The sequence below is a fragment of the Calonectris borealis genome, chromosome 9 (assembly GCF_964195595.1).
Source record: "Calonectris borealis chromosome 9, bCalBor7.hap1.2, whole genome shotgun sequence".
Taxonomy (NCBI): Eukaryota; Metazoa; Chordata; class Aves; order Procellariiformes; family Procellariidae; genus Calonectris; species Calonectris borealis.
The window spans coordinates 2,218,994-2,234,577 of NC_134320.1; the positions used below are offsets into that span (position 1 = coordinate 2,218,994).

The 15,584-nt window shown below is 57.0% G+C and overlaps 1 protein-coding gene across 1 annotated transcript in view; it reads right to left on the minus strand.

The window, feature by feature from the left end:
* The window catches only part of EPHB1 (EPH receptor B1), a 47,716-nt gene that overhangs the window by 1,591 nt on the left and 30,541 nt on the right, over nucleotides 1–15,584 (minus strand). The window contains exons 5-13 of the mRNA XM_075157878.1: nucleotides 12,888–13,069; nucleotides 11,519–11,681; nucleotides 9,275–9,383; nucleotides 8,994–9,058; nucleotides 5,279–5,401; nucleotides 3,974–4,221; nucleotides 3,454–3,669; nucleotides 1,108–1,257; nucleotides 314–507 (exon numbers count right to left, since the gene is read on the minus strand). Of these exons, the coding sequence (XP_075013979.1) occupies nucleotides 314–507; nucleotides 1,108–1,257; nucleotides 3,454–3,669; nucleotides 3,974–4,221; nucleotides 5,279–5,401; nucleotides 8,994–9,058; nucleotides 9,275–9,383; nucleotides 11,519–11,681; nucleotides 12,888–13,069 (1,450 nt within the window). The remainder of the gene's footprint in view (nucleotides 1–313; nucleotides 508–1,107; nucleotides 1,258–3,453; nucleotides 3,670–3,973; nucleotides 4,222–5,278; nucleotides 5,402–8,993; nucleotides 9,059–9,274; nucleotides 9,384–11,518; nucleotides 11,682–12,887; nucleotides 13,070–15,584) is intronic.

Sequence of the window (15,584 nt, forward strand, 5' to 3'; positions counted from 1 at the left end):
GCGCTTTGCAACCCCGCGCTTGTAATCCAGCTCCGGGAGCGGCAGGAACAGAGGCGCCGGCAGAGGAGACACCGCGCCTGTACGGTCACACGCCATAAAGAATCAATAGCAAAGAATTATTGCTGTTGCACGACTGAAAACTACATGTTCTTTGTCTGACTGTCAGGCAGAGCAAAGAGAGAAACCCCCCGTGCCTGACGAACGATTTATGAATTCCTGTCCTTCCCCCCGGCAGCAGGAGCCGCTCGGGCAGCCTTTTGCTGCAGCTTGGGATGTCGACACGAGAGCATCCCCTGCGCGCTGGAAGACTCACACAGCGGTGATGGTAGCCACAGTTTTGAGGCTTGCCGGGTTGCGGATCATTTTATCAAGGGTGTTGACTATCTCGGTGAAGCGCGGGCGGGTGTTGCGGTCCTTCTGCCAGCAGTCCAGCATCAGCTGGTGCAGGGCGGCGGGACAGTCCATGGGCGGCGGGAGCCGGTAATCCTGCTCGATAGCGTTGATGACCTGCAGGGCAGCGGGGGAGAAAGCAGGACGTGAGGATGAGGGACTCGGAGGTCTCACGTAGGGAAAACCGCAGCCCCAGCACAGGGTGAGCCACCCCTGCCGCTCCTCTCCCCGCGCCGAGCTGCCTGCGCGGGCAGAGGTGTTACAGGCAGCACTGCTGCGGGCCGGGAAGGCAGCTGCCAGCCCGTTTGATCATCAGCAAAGGGAGCAGGAGGAGACTCCGACGGAGCCGAGGCTCTCGGAGGTTAATCTCCGCTCTGATGCTCCACGCGCCGCAGTTCCTCCCGGCGGAGAGCTGCCACTCATTATCTCGGTGGATCGCATCGGAGTACAGCAGTCCAACTACCAAAGCTCTGTCCCCGCTCGTAAACCCTCTGAACATTTTCAAAGGCCCTGCAGCTTCCTGAAGTCCAATTACCAGCCCACTGGCTTTTCTTCCCAATTTCCCTCCTTGCATCCTCTCACTCACCAGCCTGTTTCATCTACAAAACCGAGCGCTGCCGAGGCTCCGGGAAGGAGCAGATAGCCGTTCAGGCACGGCTTTCTTTTGGGAACCCCCCCACACCCCCTGGAGCTGCTTGGATGACCCCCAGTGCTTACGTCTTGGTTGGACATGTCCCAGTAGGGCCTCTCCCCAAACGACATCACCTCCCACATGACGATGCCGTAGCTCCAGACGTCGCTGGCCGAGGTGAACTTGCGGTAGGCGATGGCCTCCGGCGCCGTCCACCTGACAGGGATCTTCCCCCCCTGTGGAAAAAGGGAGAGCAGCTGAGAAACGACTCCCTTGGCAGAGGAGCCCGGATACCCGCGAGCCAGGGTGGGAGCCACCCCGCACACCCCTGGCCGCTGGCCCCCGGGGACCCCGCTGAGGAGTTGGCAGGTGGTACCCGATGGGATGAGGAGGCGGGAGCCCAAAACACCTCCATGAATTTCTCTCGTACCTGCACAGAAGGGTTTAGCTAAACTGAACAAAAGGGTTTATCCAAGGGTTTATCCCACTCAGGTGTCACCCCTAAGTGACACCTTCTCTCTCTGGCTGCTCTGCAGGACCTGGCACATCGGTGGCCCATTCCCGGGTCCCTTCCTGGGGGGACATCAGGTGACAATGGCTACACAGGACTGCGCTAGCACTCAGATAAGGAGCCGCAGGTATCCCCGTCCCTCGGTTTTCAATGGAAACAAGGTCTAACCTAAGAGCATCCTCTACGGCATCATCTGGGCTCCCACAGCTGCTGGAAGGTCCTTCCAGCCTCACCTCTGGGGCAGGAGGCAAAAAGCAAAACACATTTAAGCCCCAAAGGAGGCTTGGAAAGTACTGGAACAGGAAAGCGCCTTCGGCAGAGAGCCCTAATTTCTCCCGAAAGCTCAAAACCACTCGGCGTCTCAAGCCACTCCATCGAGCCGGGGCAGGCAGCAGGTCCAGGCAGGACCGCCCTGCTGCTGCTCATGCCGGAAGGGCTGGCGGCCGCCCCGAGGGGGCTGGGATGCTGCGGAGGGGCAGCACATGCAGAAGGACTCCTCCCTGGGCAGGCACCGCTGAGATAACAGCAAAAAAGCCAAGGGATGAAGGAAAACCACAGAAATGCACGGTATTTACTCGGGGCAGAATTGCATTGTAAATCGTTTAGCACAATTGTTTTCCGTAGCCTTTCCGACGAAGCGTCAGCTGCTCTTGAAGGATGAATGGCAAAAAAATTTGATTTGAATAACTACAAATGGAGAAATTAACTGCTAGGTTGTTTTTCCTGCCTTTTCCCCAGAGCTAAAAACCTGCTGTGGGAGGCAGAGTGATGTAATCGCAGGCACAGCATCACTTCCCAGCTGCCGGGGAGATCTATTATGGCCTAAATTAAATAAAAACACAGATGAGATAATCTCTTTTATCTCTAAAGGTGGGGAAAGGCTACTTCATGCTGCATCCCAGTAGCCACTGCTGGGGTCTTTGAACAAAAAATAAATGATGTGTGTCTGCTCAAAGGCCGCTGCCTGCAGGACGGGTGTGGGCAGGGAGCGGGGCAGGACCAGGGAGGGGGGAAGCGTCCCGCGAGCAGGAGAGGAAGAGGAGGGGCTGCAGCCGCGCCAAAACACGAAGCCAGCCTGAAGGGCACCTCTGTGGGTTTCCCATTTTGGAGGCTGGAGCTGGCCCCGGCACCCGGGCACAGCCCGGCAGCCCAAGACACTGCTTCTGCAGGAGTCGGTGCAGCCTTGTGCTTGCACCCAACACATGCTCTTTTAATTACTCAATTAGATGAGGTCAACGGGTTGCTCATCCCCCTCTCCTCTGTTCATCCTCAACACCAATAAGGGTCTCACGAGCCCACTGGCAGAAGGATGGCTGTGGTGGGGAGCCAGGGGTTCCCCCGGGGCAGCGGGGAGCAAGGGGAGAGCGGGACCTTCATTACCTACAAATGAGTTAATTAAGGAGAGAAGGGTGGCTGGGGAATGGCAGAGCTCCTGCTAGGCTTGTCTCTTTAATTAATGCCTGGAACAAGTTTCCAGCAGAGAAAGGCAGACCAGACCTGGAGCGCTGGGGGAAGGGGAGTTAAAACGCCGTCGCTGTGCCGTCGGGAGATGCTGTGATCTCCCTGCCTCCCCTTCCTGGTCTCTCCAGGGACTTCTCTGTGCACCTTCCCTTCACGGAGGAGAGGGAAGAGGTTTATCTGGAAACTGCCGAGGGCAGAAAGGTGCTTGGGGAAGGAGAGAAGCAGAAAACTCATAAAAGGGAGGAAGAAAAAGGAGGGAAAAGAGGATGATGGGTGGGAACCTCAGCCAGGGTCTCTGGGCCACGAGTCTACATGGTGGGAACCCTCCTGAGATGCTCCCACCCATGGTAGAAGCTCCGGGGCGTACGTCCAGCACCCTTCTCCCAGGTTCAGCTGGCAGCGGGTGCAGGGCAGGCACGGGGGATGCTGAGCAAGACAAAATCTTGCGAGAGGTACGTACCAAGGAGCTGGTGTAGGTGGGGTCGGACGTATCATCCTGCAGGTAGCGGGAGAGGCCAAAGTCCGACACTTTGCACACCAGGTTGCTGTTGACCAGGATGTTCCTGGCAGCCAGATCTCGGTGCACGTAATTCATCTCTGCAAGATACTTCATCCCAGCGGCAATTCCTCTGAGCATGCCCACCAGCTGGATCACTGTGAACTGCCCGTCGTTTTGCTGCGATAGGAAAGAGCAGGCGTCGGGGTGAGCATGCAGACCCCACCGTGGGACCAGAGCCGCTCACCCCCAACCTTAGGAGGATGCTGCACCTCCCAAGAGGACTGCCCAGCGGCCTTGCCCTGCCTGATTAAAGCAGAGGTATGCCAGCACCAAAACACACGTGTTTTGGGGGTGTACAGCACACTGCAACCCCCTCCCGAGCTGAGGAAACAGGCTGGGATTTACAGGACGGGATGCCAACACCTCATTCCCGAATCCCACAGCTGAACAACAGCCCGCAAGGCCCCACACCTCGCCTTACCCGCAGGAACGAGTCCAAGGCCCCGTTCTCCATGAACTCTGTGATGATCATGACCGGTCGGCTTTTGGTCACCACCCCTTCCAGCCGAATGATGTTGGGGTGGTCGAACTGCCCCATGATGCTGGCCTCGCTCAGGAAATCCCGGCGCTGCTTCTCGGAGTAGCCGGCTTTGAGCGTTTTGATGGCCACGTAGATCTCCCGCTTGCCAGGCAACTTCAGGCGTCCTTTATACACTTCCCCAAACTCCCCTGCAAGAGCAAGAGCATCCACTACCACCTCCTCCTCCACATAAAACATTGCAAAGAGTAATGGTACCTTGAGCTGCTTGGTCTCCAAACCAACCAGCTGAGAAATGTCAGCCAGTTAACACTTCAGTGATGCTCTCCTCTATAAATCTACTCACCTGTCCTCTTTAAAAGGGGCAATGTCTGCCGCTGAGGACGTGTTTGGGCTTGCAACCTTCTCCAAGGTGACAGAGCCCAGCCCCAACAGAAGCAGAGCCTGGGGATGCTCTTGCAAACCCCCGCAAGAAGGATTTGCAGAGCAAGAGCATCAACATTTAAGGACTACCTCAAATATAAGGTGTCGGCGGTTGCCTTTTTACGTATCGCTTATCTTGGAATGGAAAATAATTGGGCTGTTTTCATTGCTGCCCTCTGATTTAAAATACAGAGGAAGCGTCCTCTCATTTTCAGCGGGAGAGCTTTTCCTTCACCACGGCAAAATTTGCCTGTGGAGAGATTACATTTAAGCCAGGTTTGCAGCCACTTTGCCTTGATGAGCAGCAAAAGGCAGCCGATACATCGCTGAACTTGATCCCGACTGAACCAGCTCATTGCTTCTTTGCAGCTTCCCCCCCGGCTTCTCACTTTCTCTTCTACGAGTATGACACAGTTACTTAAAAATGGCAATAAAAGCAGCACAGATGACACACAGATACGTGCATGCGTGTGTATATATACATATGTATGGGAATATGGCACAGACTAGAGCGAGATCTGGCTTTTTCTTGTTATCTCATGGAAAAGCCAAGTAGGAAATCCCAAGAGGCCCCGCGGTCACCCAGCGAATACGTTCATGGAGCTTTTCCCACCTCAGAGGAACTCTGAGAGCAGAAACCAACCTCGTGCCCGCCCTAACCCATCACAAACCCAGGAAAGCCTGATGTCTCGAGGCTTCCTTGAGGGTTTCCCGGTGAAGGACCGTGTGTGCACCCTCAGAAACACGCTCCAGGTGGGGGTCTGGCCACTCCGGAGCGGCGGAGAGGGCAGGGAGAGACGGGCGGCAGGGGATGGCGAGACCCACCTGCTCCAATGACTTCTTCAATCTTCACAAAGGATACATCGATCTCCTTGGCGAACTCTCGGACCGCCTCATTGGGGTCCTCGTAAGTGAAGGGGTCGATGTAGATCTTCATCCCTGGAGACCCTTGTTGCAGGAAATATGGGAGCAACGGGAAAAGGGAGAGAAACCATGAGCAGTTGTGCCACAGCCAAGAACTGGAGACCCCCGTGTCCTCAAACCCTCTGTAGACCCGTTAAGATGGCTGCCATCGCTGGGCTCACCTGCGCCGTCTCCACAGACCCTTATCATCCTCTTTGGTCCCCCCGCTCCACCCGACCCTCCCCTGCATCCCCTTCTCTCCCTCTCTGCCCTCCGCTCCTCTGCCGTTGTCCTTCCTCTTCCTCCTCCCCGGCGACGAGGAGCAGTTACAGACCTGAACTACAATTAGGTGGCTTTACGGTGAGGGCTTTACGAGGCTCCACGCGTTAGTGAAGAAATATTTATTTACCCAAAAAGGCCTCTGATAGCTTTGTGGCGGCCACTAAATTGACAGAATGCAGCAATTATAATCAACAACCTGTACGGAGCCATAAAATACAGCTTGGCCGGCCTCCGTGACAAGTGTGCGGTCCCTTGCACAGGGGCAACGCGCAGCAGCAGGATCTGGCCACGCCGCAGGGAGATGCAGCAAGCGGGCTCTCGCCTTTTTCAAATGGGGGAAAAACCAAAAGAGGCCCCCGAATTCCCCAAGTGGGGTTTGCAGACATCGTGTTTGGATGCCCTGGGGCTTGCAGAGCTGCCGTGGGGCACAGCCACGGGGCAGAGCGCGGCCACCCCTGTCCCCAGGGCTCAGCGGGGCACCGGCGTTACACTGCGGTCCCCACAGGGGACCCAGAGAGGGCTGCGGCCCCCCTTTGGGGGTTCAGCCTCCCGTGCCATTTCTCACCCAAAAAGGGGACCGGCGATGGCGTAGCAGCTCCCTCAAGGTCATCTCTGGAGAAGACCAGGAGGGACACTGCTGCCCGGTCCTCCTCCCCAGGGCACCTCGGCGTGACGGTGATTAATGGCGTTTGATTACGCTGTTGAGGACCTCGCCAAGAGCCACGATCCCCTTGCACTGGCGCTTCCCGGGACCTTTCTAGAGCCGACGCGCAGACGACCGCATGGACCGCAGCATCACCTCTGCGCAGGGAATCTAAATCAGCTCCCGGCTGCTTTGCAAGTTTGCCAGCAAGTAATTCGGGAAGAGGCACGAAAGCCTCGCAGCGGGGCACTGCTGGTGCAGAACAGCCGCCAAGGGAGAACCGCCTGCAGGGCCCCCAGGACTCGGGAGGGACCGGGCAGGAGCATCCTCATCCCCAAAAGGGGCATTTGGGGCAAAAGCTCTGCGCCTCGGAGGCGGGCGGGGAAGGCTGCAATGAAGCCATCTGTGCATCTCCCAGTTCATAAATCCCTTTACGGCTCTGTCTCATACACTTTAACTGCCCCATAAATTTTTTTACAAGAGCAGCTGATGCTTCAGCCAGGATTACAAAGGGATTTACAGGATCGTAACCAAAACTGACTCACTGATCAAAATATTGAAGAAATAAAGGAGACAATAATGCCGAAGTTTCCTGCCCACTGTCAACACAGGCTGGTTTTCAAACACCCTCTGATGCGCCCCGGGGTCTACCCATGGGCTCAGTAAACACCAGGCTCAGCTCCCCCTTAATCCCCATCCCATCCAAATGAATGGGATTAGGGCACCTAAACCCATTTTTCCTTGGGAATAAATACCGTCGGGACAGAGAAAAACCTGCCTGCTGAATCGCCGCCGCTTCAACAGGGCGCTTTCCCTACTTCCCCTATCTCAAAGCTCCTGGCGAAGCAGTGGCAGAGAGAAAGCATGAGAAATTACAACCTGAGAGACCCCACCTCACCCCAAAACCCACCCGGGGAAGTCCTTGCCAGCAGCAGGCAGCCAGCGATCCCCAGGGGGCTCCCGGGAGGGACGGCGGAGCTGCGCCGGGAAGGCTGTAATTGCCGTGCCACTAAACGCGCGGGTGATTTGTTCCGGCGGATGCGCTCGTTACTCCATTCGTCGCTCGCCACAAATTTCCCACCTGTTTTGCTCAAGCATCTGCAATAATCGAGTGCCTGGAGGCTTGCTAACCTTGAAAGAGTTTTGCTGCATGTCCGGGAGCCCCGGCACCCCCTGCTTTCAGGCACCAATCCTCACATCACTCAGCTTTAAAAACAAAACACAGACACCCGCTTCATTGCTTTCCTACCTAGTTTGAACACCCTGGATTTTTGGGGTGCTTGGGGTGAGCTAGGGATGCACACGGCGTGGGGAACGTTTCAAAACAGGGGGAAAACAGGAAAAATAAGTCCGCCTGCAGCCCGCGTTTAGCCATCAGGCATCAAATAAATCTTCCCCCAGCACCCATCGTGCAGAAATGCAAAGAAAAGAGGGAGAAAAGCACAGGTCTATCATATTTAAGTATCACCCGGTGATGTTTGGAAAACAGTTTATCGTTTGCAGGGAGGTTTACGACCCCTCACAGCCCCGCCATCACGTTGGGAGGGTTTGGTATGAAGCTGAGAAGGTCAAAAGAGATCTAGCGCGCTGTTGCCAGCTTGGCCGGGCTCTCCTGGCTGCCTCCAAAACCCTTCCTTCCCTGTCAGCCCTCCCGTTTTCTCTGCCAGGCTGATCGCTCCATCTCCATCCCTCCTCTCCGCTCACCCATCCCGCTCCCTTCTTCCCCGGCCGTCTGTCACCCACCCCTGCATCCCGCCACCACCCCTTTTCCCCAAGCAGGTGCCCAGGACCCAGGGACGGTTTCTTCCCACAAGGCAGCAAAATGCACCCGGGAGGCATCTCTAGGAGAGCGTAAATGGGATTTACATCCCGTGGGGACAGGGCATGGAGCCTGCAGGCACCACGTGGCAACTCCTCACCCCCTGGAGCTGCTGCTTTGCTGCTTTATTATCATTTCCAGTGACCACAACTGCCTGCTGGCTGCTTTACCAGGAGCTGGAGAGCACCTGAGCACACGTTATCCACAACAGAGTTTATTCTTGTGCACAGCTCCACCAACCGCAAAGGTCTCTTAGGAAAAGGCCCTTCAAGCTCAGGCTCCCCTAGTTGTTTGCCAGGGCGATCAGCAGCCCAAAACCAGCTGAACCCTCCAAGTAACTGGCCACGCATCCTTCCCAGAGCAGGGTGCAGGGCAAGCATCAGCCACGCAGCCAGGACAGCAGCAATGCCAGCCATCAGCCCCCACTCCCCAGCCATGTTCCCAAAATCCAGAGTCCCTTTAGCGGTAAGAGCAGCCCAGCACCGATCCTGGCCCGGGCAGAGCCTGTGGCAGGAGATCAGGAGCTCATCCCCCCTCCACACACTGTCTCTCTCCTTCCTCCTTCCTTGGGAGTCTTCACAGCATCCTCTCCCCATCCCCTGTCCCACTACATCCCCCTGCCCCTTACATGCCCCTGTCCCCCCAAATCCGTCCCCATCTCCCAAATCCCCCCTGTTGCTCTTCTTTTCCCCACCCACAATGCTGCACCGCTGCAAAACCCCCATAGACACCCTGACACACAGCCGTGGACATCTCTACTCCCACCCTACGGTCCTCCCCATCGGCCCCATGGGGCTTTCATCCCCCTCCGTGCACATTTGAAGGTGGAGGAGTGGGGCACAGGCCAGGTGCAGGTTTAGGAGGGTCTCCCCTGCCCGCTTTTCCCCGCTCACCTCGCCCGGTGCTGTAGTGCTGTAATTTATCGCTGTACACTGCCTCCTTGCTGTAGGCGCGCTTCCTGGGAGAAGAGGGGAGAAAACAGCCAGGCTTGAGGAACCAGCGGCTGGTGACAGCCCCGAACCTCTTCCCTGCCAGCAACACTCGGCGAGCGGTGGCAGCTCGGCGCTCTCTCCAGCTACGGGGGTACCCCATCCCTCCCCTCCTACCCCAAATCTCTCCCAGCTACGTCTTACCACCTCCGCCTCCAGGGACACAGCATCCCACAGGGACCCACCTGCTGCAGACGATGGAAATGGCCACCAGTGAGACGATGAAGACCACCCCGGCCGCTGCGGACCCCGCGATCAAAGGCAGCTGCTCTCTCAGCTCCGACTTGTAGTCATCTGCGAGAGAAGAGGGACGGGGTGAATTCTCCCTTGCACACTCATGGAGTAAGAGCAGCCTCCTGGGAAGGGGTCCCGTAACGCCCCTTCTGACTCCGAGGGTGCTGCTCCCACGGGAGGGTGGTGGGACAAGGCGGATCCAGGTGGGAGCATTGGTTGAGGCAGGTGATGAGCTGGTGCTGCGTTGCATGGGGAAGGATTGTCACGCTCGGCTCACACATACTTTGGGTTAAAAGTATGGAAGAGAAGGTCCTGGGAATGAAGTCAAACCCATGTGCGTGGGCCCACTTTCCCAAAGAGATGAGGTTCACAAAGTGGCTTTGTCTGCGCCTCTGGGGTTTCTCTTCCTTCAATAAATTTAAACCTGTTGGCCATTTTGACCAAATTTAACATGGGGTCTCACAGATATAAAGTTCCTACAAGTTGCAGGAAAGGAGGAAGAGAGAAAACCCCATTAATAACCAAACCAGCCGGGAAAGGCTGCGCCAGGAGTTCACCCATATTAGACACCAGAGAGTCCACCATGCAACAGTTAACCTTGAGTGAGATCCAGGAAAACCCGAGCACCTTCGCTGCAGGTCTCCTTGTAGGTTTTTACATCTCGACAGATGGCATGAGCCAACTCCTTTTGCAGAGCCGCAGCAACCACAGCACCCCTTCCACACCGAGCATCCCTCAAACTCCCTTGGCCACCCCCTGCGTCCTTCAGCAGCAGGCTGGGGTGAAAGCCGAGGTGGCACAGAGAGGACTGGACATGCCTGGAGGAACCCCAAGAAAGCCACTTGCAACCTCCATGTGTCTCCCCGCATTTTCCCCTTCTCCTGCCCTGCCCCGTTAGCGGGGTGGGTACCCGCAGTGGGCAGTATCGGGCAGACCCCACACTCCTGGGGGCTTCTGCAGCCCTCCAGAAACAGCCCCCTCTCCAACCGTCCCCAGCAAAGTCTGCCAGGCTGTGCCAGCAGCCACAAGCAAAGATTAAAATCAAATTCACTCCAAAAGAAAGCATTTAGCACCCTTTTATCCGTATTTTTCTACTCCACGGTTAATTACTAGCAACTAGATTTATCTCTCGCACGCCGCTTAAATCCTGAGAAATTCTCATCTAACAATCAATTATTATTTAATAATCTATACTATCCATTCTTATTAGATTTCAATTAATTGCTTATTTGAGGCAGGATTTTTCTTCTCGCTTCTCTAATCCTGAATATTCGAGGCATTGGGGGAGTTTATTACCATCTCCTTCCCTTCGGTTGCCCTGCGTGGTTTTCCTCTTCCCGCCCCGGCTGGCACTCGACATGAGCGCAAGCATGGGGCAACTCGGTTTTAGGAAAGAAGAAAGTTTTAGGAAAAACAGCCAAGCAGGGCTGGGACCCATGGGTGTCACCTAGGCGGAGCAAGAACCATGGCAGCAGCGGCACGGAAGGGGCTCTCTGCAGGGACTTCAGCTGCCCCAGGGGTAGGAGGACCACAAAAGGAGCCTTGCTTCACTCACTGACTTCTGGATTAGTCCTGAAGCTGGGATTAATGAAAAACCCTCCCATGAGTTATTAGTCTCTAAAGAGACCTAGTGTTTGTGGGTGCAGGGAAAGGCTGGGGCCAGAACGACAGCACAACGCTGACAAGGAGGCCAGAAGAAGCCGTGAAGATCGTGAGCTGGCCCTTTCCCTTCCACACACCACCTCAGGGTGGGAAATCAGCTTTCAGTGATGGGTCTGACCCTTCCAGCTTTGCCCCGATGGCTCAGATGCGGCTTTGAGCACCCCAGGAGAGCATCCCTGGAGAGCATCCCAGGAGTCCTTCCTCCGGGGGCCTACAACCCTCCGCTCCTCCCCACCCTGCCATGCCGGGCTCACAGCCGGTGGCAGGGGGGTTCTGCCACCACGGTCAGAGGCAGGAAAGACAAAACCACAGCTGAACAGCAGGGGAGAAAACAGAGCTAAGAGATTTAAAGCAGATTACTCCTCCAGCTGGCGATTAATAAGACATCGCTGTAAATCACCTGGCTTTTGCCACGCTGCCCGCTGGGAAAGAGGTTTGCGGAGACAAGTTCGTTTAATCCAATTAAAGCCCGAAGCTGTCGCTGGAAAGACAACCACCCCCTTCGCCTCCCTGTCCCCCCCTCCCAGACTCACCGTCCGTCAGCGTCTGGAAGCACATCTTCCCGCTGTACTTGCCGTAGCCGGCCACGGTGCGGGCTCGTACCTGCACCACGTACACCATGCCGGGTCGCAGCCCCTCGATCCTGGCCGTGTTGGTCTGGCTGCGGGCCATGGAGGAGTTGTACTCGTTGTGGTCCTGTGGGCACAGCCAAGAGAGACCGTCAGCGGTGGGGACAACGTACCCTGCAGCCCACCCGTCCCCGTTGATGGCAGGGATGAGGTTTATCTGCGGGGGGATAAAGCGGTGGCACTGGCTCTGCTCCAGGAGGACAAGCGCTGGAGCCTGGGCAAGGTGGCTCGGACCCTCCTGGTTGCCCTCGATCCCCGACATGGAGGATCCCGCAGGAACAGGACCCGCAAGCTCTGCCTGGGCTCCGGGGAGCTGGGGAGGTCCCCGCAGCACGTGCCTCCCCGCCAGCCCGCTGGTCCCACCATAGCGAAGAGCATGGAGCAGCGGGGGGAAACAATAAGAGCATCCAGAGCAAACACACTCATGAGCAGCAAATTCCTCATCTTCAAACCACTGATGTTCCTGCACATTTCAGAAACGTCACGCAATTATGGGAACACCGTAACACGTCATACACGACCCCAGTCAAGCAGGTTCGAGGGCAACTTGCCTCTGCCGAGAGCCCCAGCCCCTCCAGTCCCTGCTCCGATGGCAGGGGTTCTTGTGCTAGACCTTGGTGGAGACATCGTGTGTCTCAAATCTCATTTTTTGCAACATTCCCCATGATTTGCCATAAAGAGGCTGCTGGTGAAATCAGCCAATTATTCACATTTAGAGGAATTCATTAAAGCTGGCAAGACACGGGAGGGATGGAACAGCTTGGGCTGGGCACGGTTCACCGCAAGGGTCGAGAGCGTGTCGCCTGCGGGGAAGGACAGCTGCCAGTGAAAGGACCCGGTGGGAGGCAGTGACCCGGGACAGGGGCAACCCTGATAACCTTCGCTGGTCCTCACCATCCCCCTCCTTTCCTCCTGACGCTGTCCCCACGCTCTGGGTCCCTGCTCACCCTAGCAGATACCAGAGCCAAGGCAGCAACGGGCACTGATGTGCTGGAGAAAACCCTGCCCGCTGGGGAGGAATTAGCATCTGCAGCCGCAACATTGCTTCCCTGCCTCTGGTTACACGTCGCTCCCACCCTTCAGGCACCCAGGCGCCCGTCCCACGGCCTGTCCCACCGCCTGGACCCTTCCCAGCAAAGAGCGTGACTCAAAGCTCATCGATGTTTCCCCTCTCCCAGCACACTCGGGACCCGAGCAGCTTCCCAGCAGCGCCGTACCAAGCTCCGTGTGCCCCCATCCCACCCTCCATCGCGAGGTTTCCACCCGAGCTTACCGCTGCCGGCCTGGAGCCCACGGTGCTGCTGACGTCGGGCGTGCAGATGCGGCTCACCTTCTCGTAGTAGCGGATCTCGTAGTCCAGGATGATGCCGTTGGGCTGCTCGGGCTGAGGCCAGGAGAGCGTGATGCTCCTCATCGTGGCGCTCACCTGGTGCATGATGGGGACAGTGGAGGGTGCTGCCGAAGAAGCGGGGAGGGAAGGAAAATTAATGGAGAAGGGTAAGACTGACAGCCCTGGAGATGGGGGAAAATCTCCCGGGCACATGGAGCATCCCAAATCTCCCATGCCTGCGGTTGTTTGCCCCTTGGGACAAGCTCACGCATTAGCAGTGGGAAGAGCGGCATCTCAGCAGCTTACATGGAGCCAGAGCAGCGAGCCGGCGAGGGAATTCTGGTATTTAAACCAATTATTCTTTTTAATTAGGGACTTAGAAATCCTTAGTGTTCCATCTCCCTGGGATTGCTTGCTCCAAGGATGTCTCCCACGGAGGGGCAAAGACAGCAAAGCTCTCCCCAGCGGGGACAAACCAAGGCTCAATGACGGTCCCCAGCTCTGCTTGCCATCGTTTGCCGTAACAGCCTCTCTGGGGGAGCCAGCACCGCAGGAGCCTGTGCTGCGGCTGCAACTCCACGTGCTGTCAGCAATAGGACATAGGAGCAAAAATCTGCCCACCCTGAGGACGATGACGGAAAACCAGGGACACCCCAGCCCAGCAAGGGGACCCCAAGGTGCTGGAGCCTGTAGCACGGCTTCAGCTCAGCCCTGGCCTGGAGGAGCTGCAGGGTCCGCTCTTAGGGGCTCTCTGGGGATGCTCATCCTCAGCACCCAAACGTGCTTCTCCCAGGAGTTTTATTTCCCAAGCCCAAACACTTGCAGAACAGTCTCAAACCATCCTTCAGCTCCTCACCCACCCCAGGGCCATGGTGCAAGGGTGCTCGAAAGGCAGCGCCTCCGTCCCTGCAGCCCCCAAGACATCCTGGGCAGCAAACCACAGGGGTCCCAGGCATCTTGTCGTAGCATCCCTGGAGAAAGCAGTCGGCATCGGGTGCGAGCCCAGCATGGTTTGTCCCACTCCCTTCCCTCCCTGCCACGTATTTCTAAGCCGTCTTGCTGGCCACGCCACACGCCATGTCGCCCTGCAGAGCCGCCCCTAGTATTTAAGTTCACACACCAGACCGGAGCCAACCGAGCAGGTTTCCTAAAATAGCTGCCAGGCACATTGTCCCCACTGCTGCTGCTCCCTGCCCCGTTCTCTGCATGCACCGGAGCAATCCCGGGGCTGCTCTGCGCCTGCCGGGGAGCCGAGCATTCCTGGAGCCAACCACCCCCGGAGCCGAGCGTCCCTGGAGCTGAGCATCCCGGAGCCGAGCATCCCCGGCGCCCAGCATCCCCAGCAGCAGCAACACCATCCTTCCAGCATCAAGGACACCAAGCCGCTAAATTAGCCAGGAGCCACTTTTCAAAAGGCTTTTTGCCCTCCAAGTTATACCTGAAACGGCCAGAGCCAGCCAATATGGCCCCGATCCCGCATTTAATCCTACCAAAAGCCTCCAAGAAAGGTACCCAAGTCTCTCCGCACCCAAAGCGGGGCTGGCACGACCTGCTCGCAGGGTCAGCTCCCTATCCAGTGCAGGCAGCACTGGGCAGGGAAAATGCCTCCTCCCCATGGATCTGGGGCAGAGCTGAGCTCAGCACGACCAGCTCGGGGTGCAGGATCGTGCCACAGAGGAAACCTGGGGGCGGCAGAAGCCCCACTCCACTCGGCTGCACTGGGAGATGTCGATAGTCCGGCACCACCTTTGTTTACCCGGCGTATTTAAACCCGTTTTTTTTTTTCTTTTTTAATCTCTCCACATCCGCTCCGAGAAGATGTTCGTGGGCTGAAATTAAACACTTAGCTTGATTGTTGTTTTGTTAATTGCTGCGTTCCCCGCCCCGTTAGCATGGATAGCGGTGTGCAGGCGGTGGGGCTGGGGGCAGCCCTGCGGGCTGAGATACCCTAAGCAGCCCGGAGCCGGCCCCACACAGGGAAAGCGGGTGGAAAAACCCACTGCAAAGCCAAAGGGATTTTAGAGGGACAGCACCGATCCTGCCCTTGATGCACCTGATGCATTTCCATCAGGTTACCCCACAGCCCGTCCTGCGGCACTGGGAGCATTTCCACGTTAATATTCAGCCTTTGCAAGACAAACAGGGAGGGCAAGACAAACAGGCAGATGGACATGGCTGTTCCCAGCTCCCGGGCAGCCCAAGAGTGAGAGATAAGCAAAGAAACACCCCAAAAATCCCACCCCAGGAGAAAAGGCTTGGAGACCAGGGGCAGTTTTGACTGCACGTGGTTCAGGAGACAGCGATGCCAGCCAGGCACAAGCGTAGATTTGTACTCCCCAGAGCTGGGAGACTAAAATATTTACGCCAGGTTTCTGTCTCATGCTGTCCCGAGGGAGCAGGTTGGCGAAGGCTGCCTGCGTTACACGCTCGGCACAAAGCAGAAATTACCATCCCCTTTCTCTGCCCAAAGCAGATGGGTTTCCATCCCCTCGGCTCCTTGTGCTCCTCGTTGCAGCCTGGGACGGGGTCCCCCCTTGCCATCTGCACACCCACCCTGTCAGCATCCCCTTTTGGCCCAGAGCTGCTTGTTCAACTCCTGACGCCTGATGGGGAAGACGGAGGGAAAGGGGCCGGGGAGCC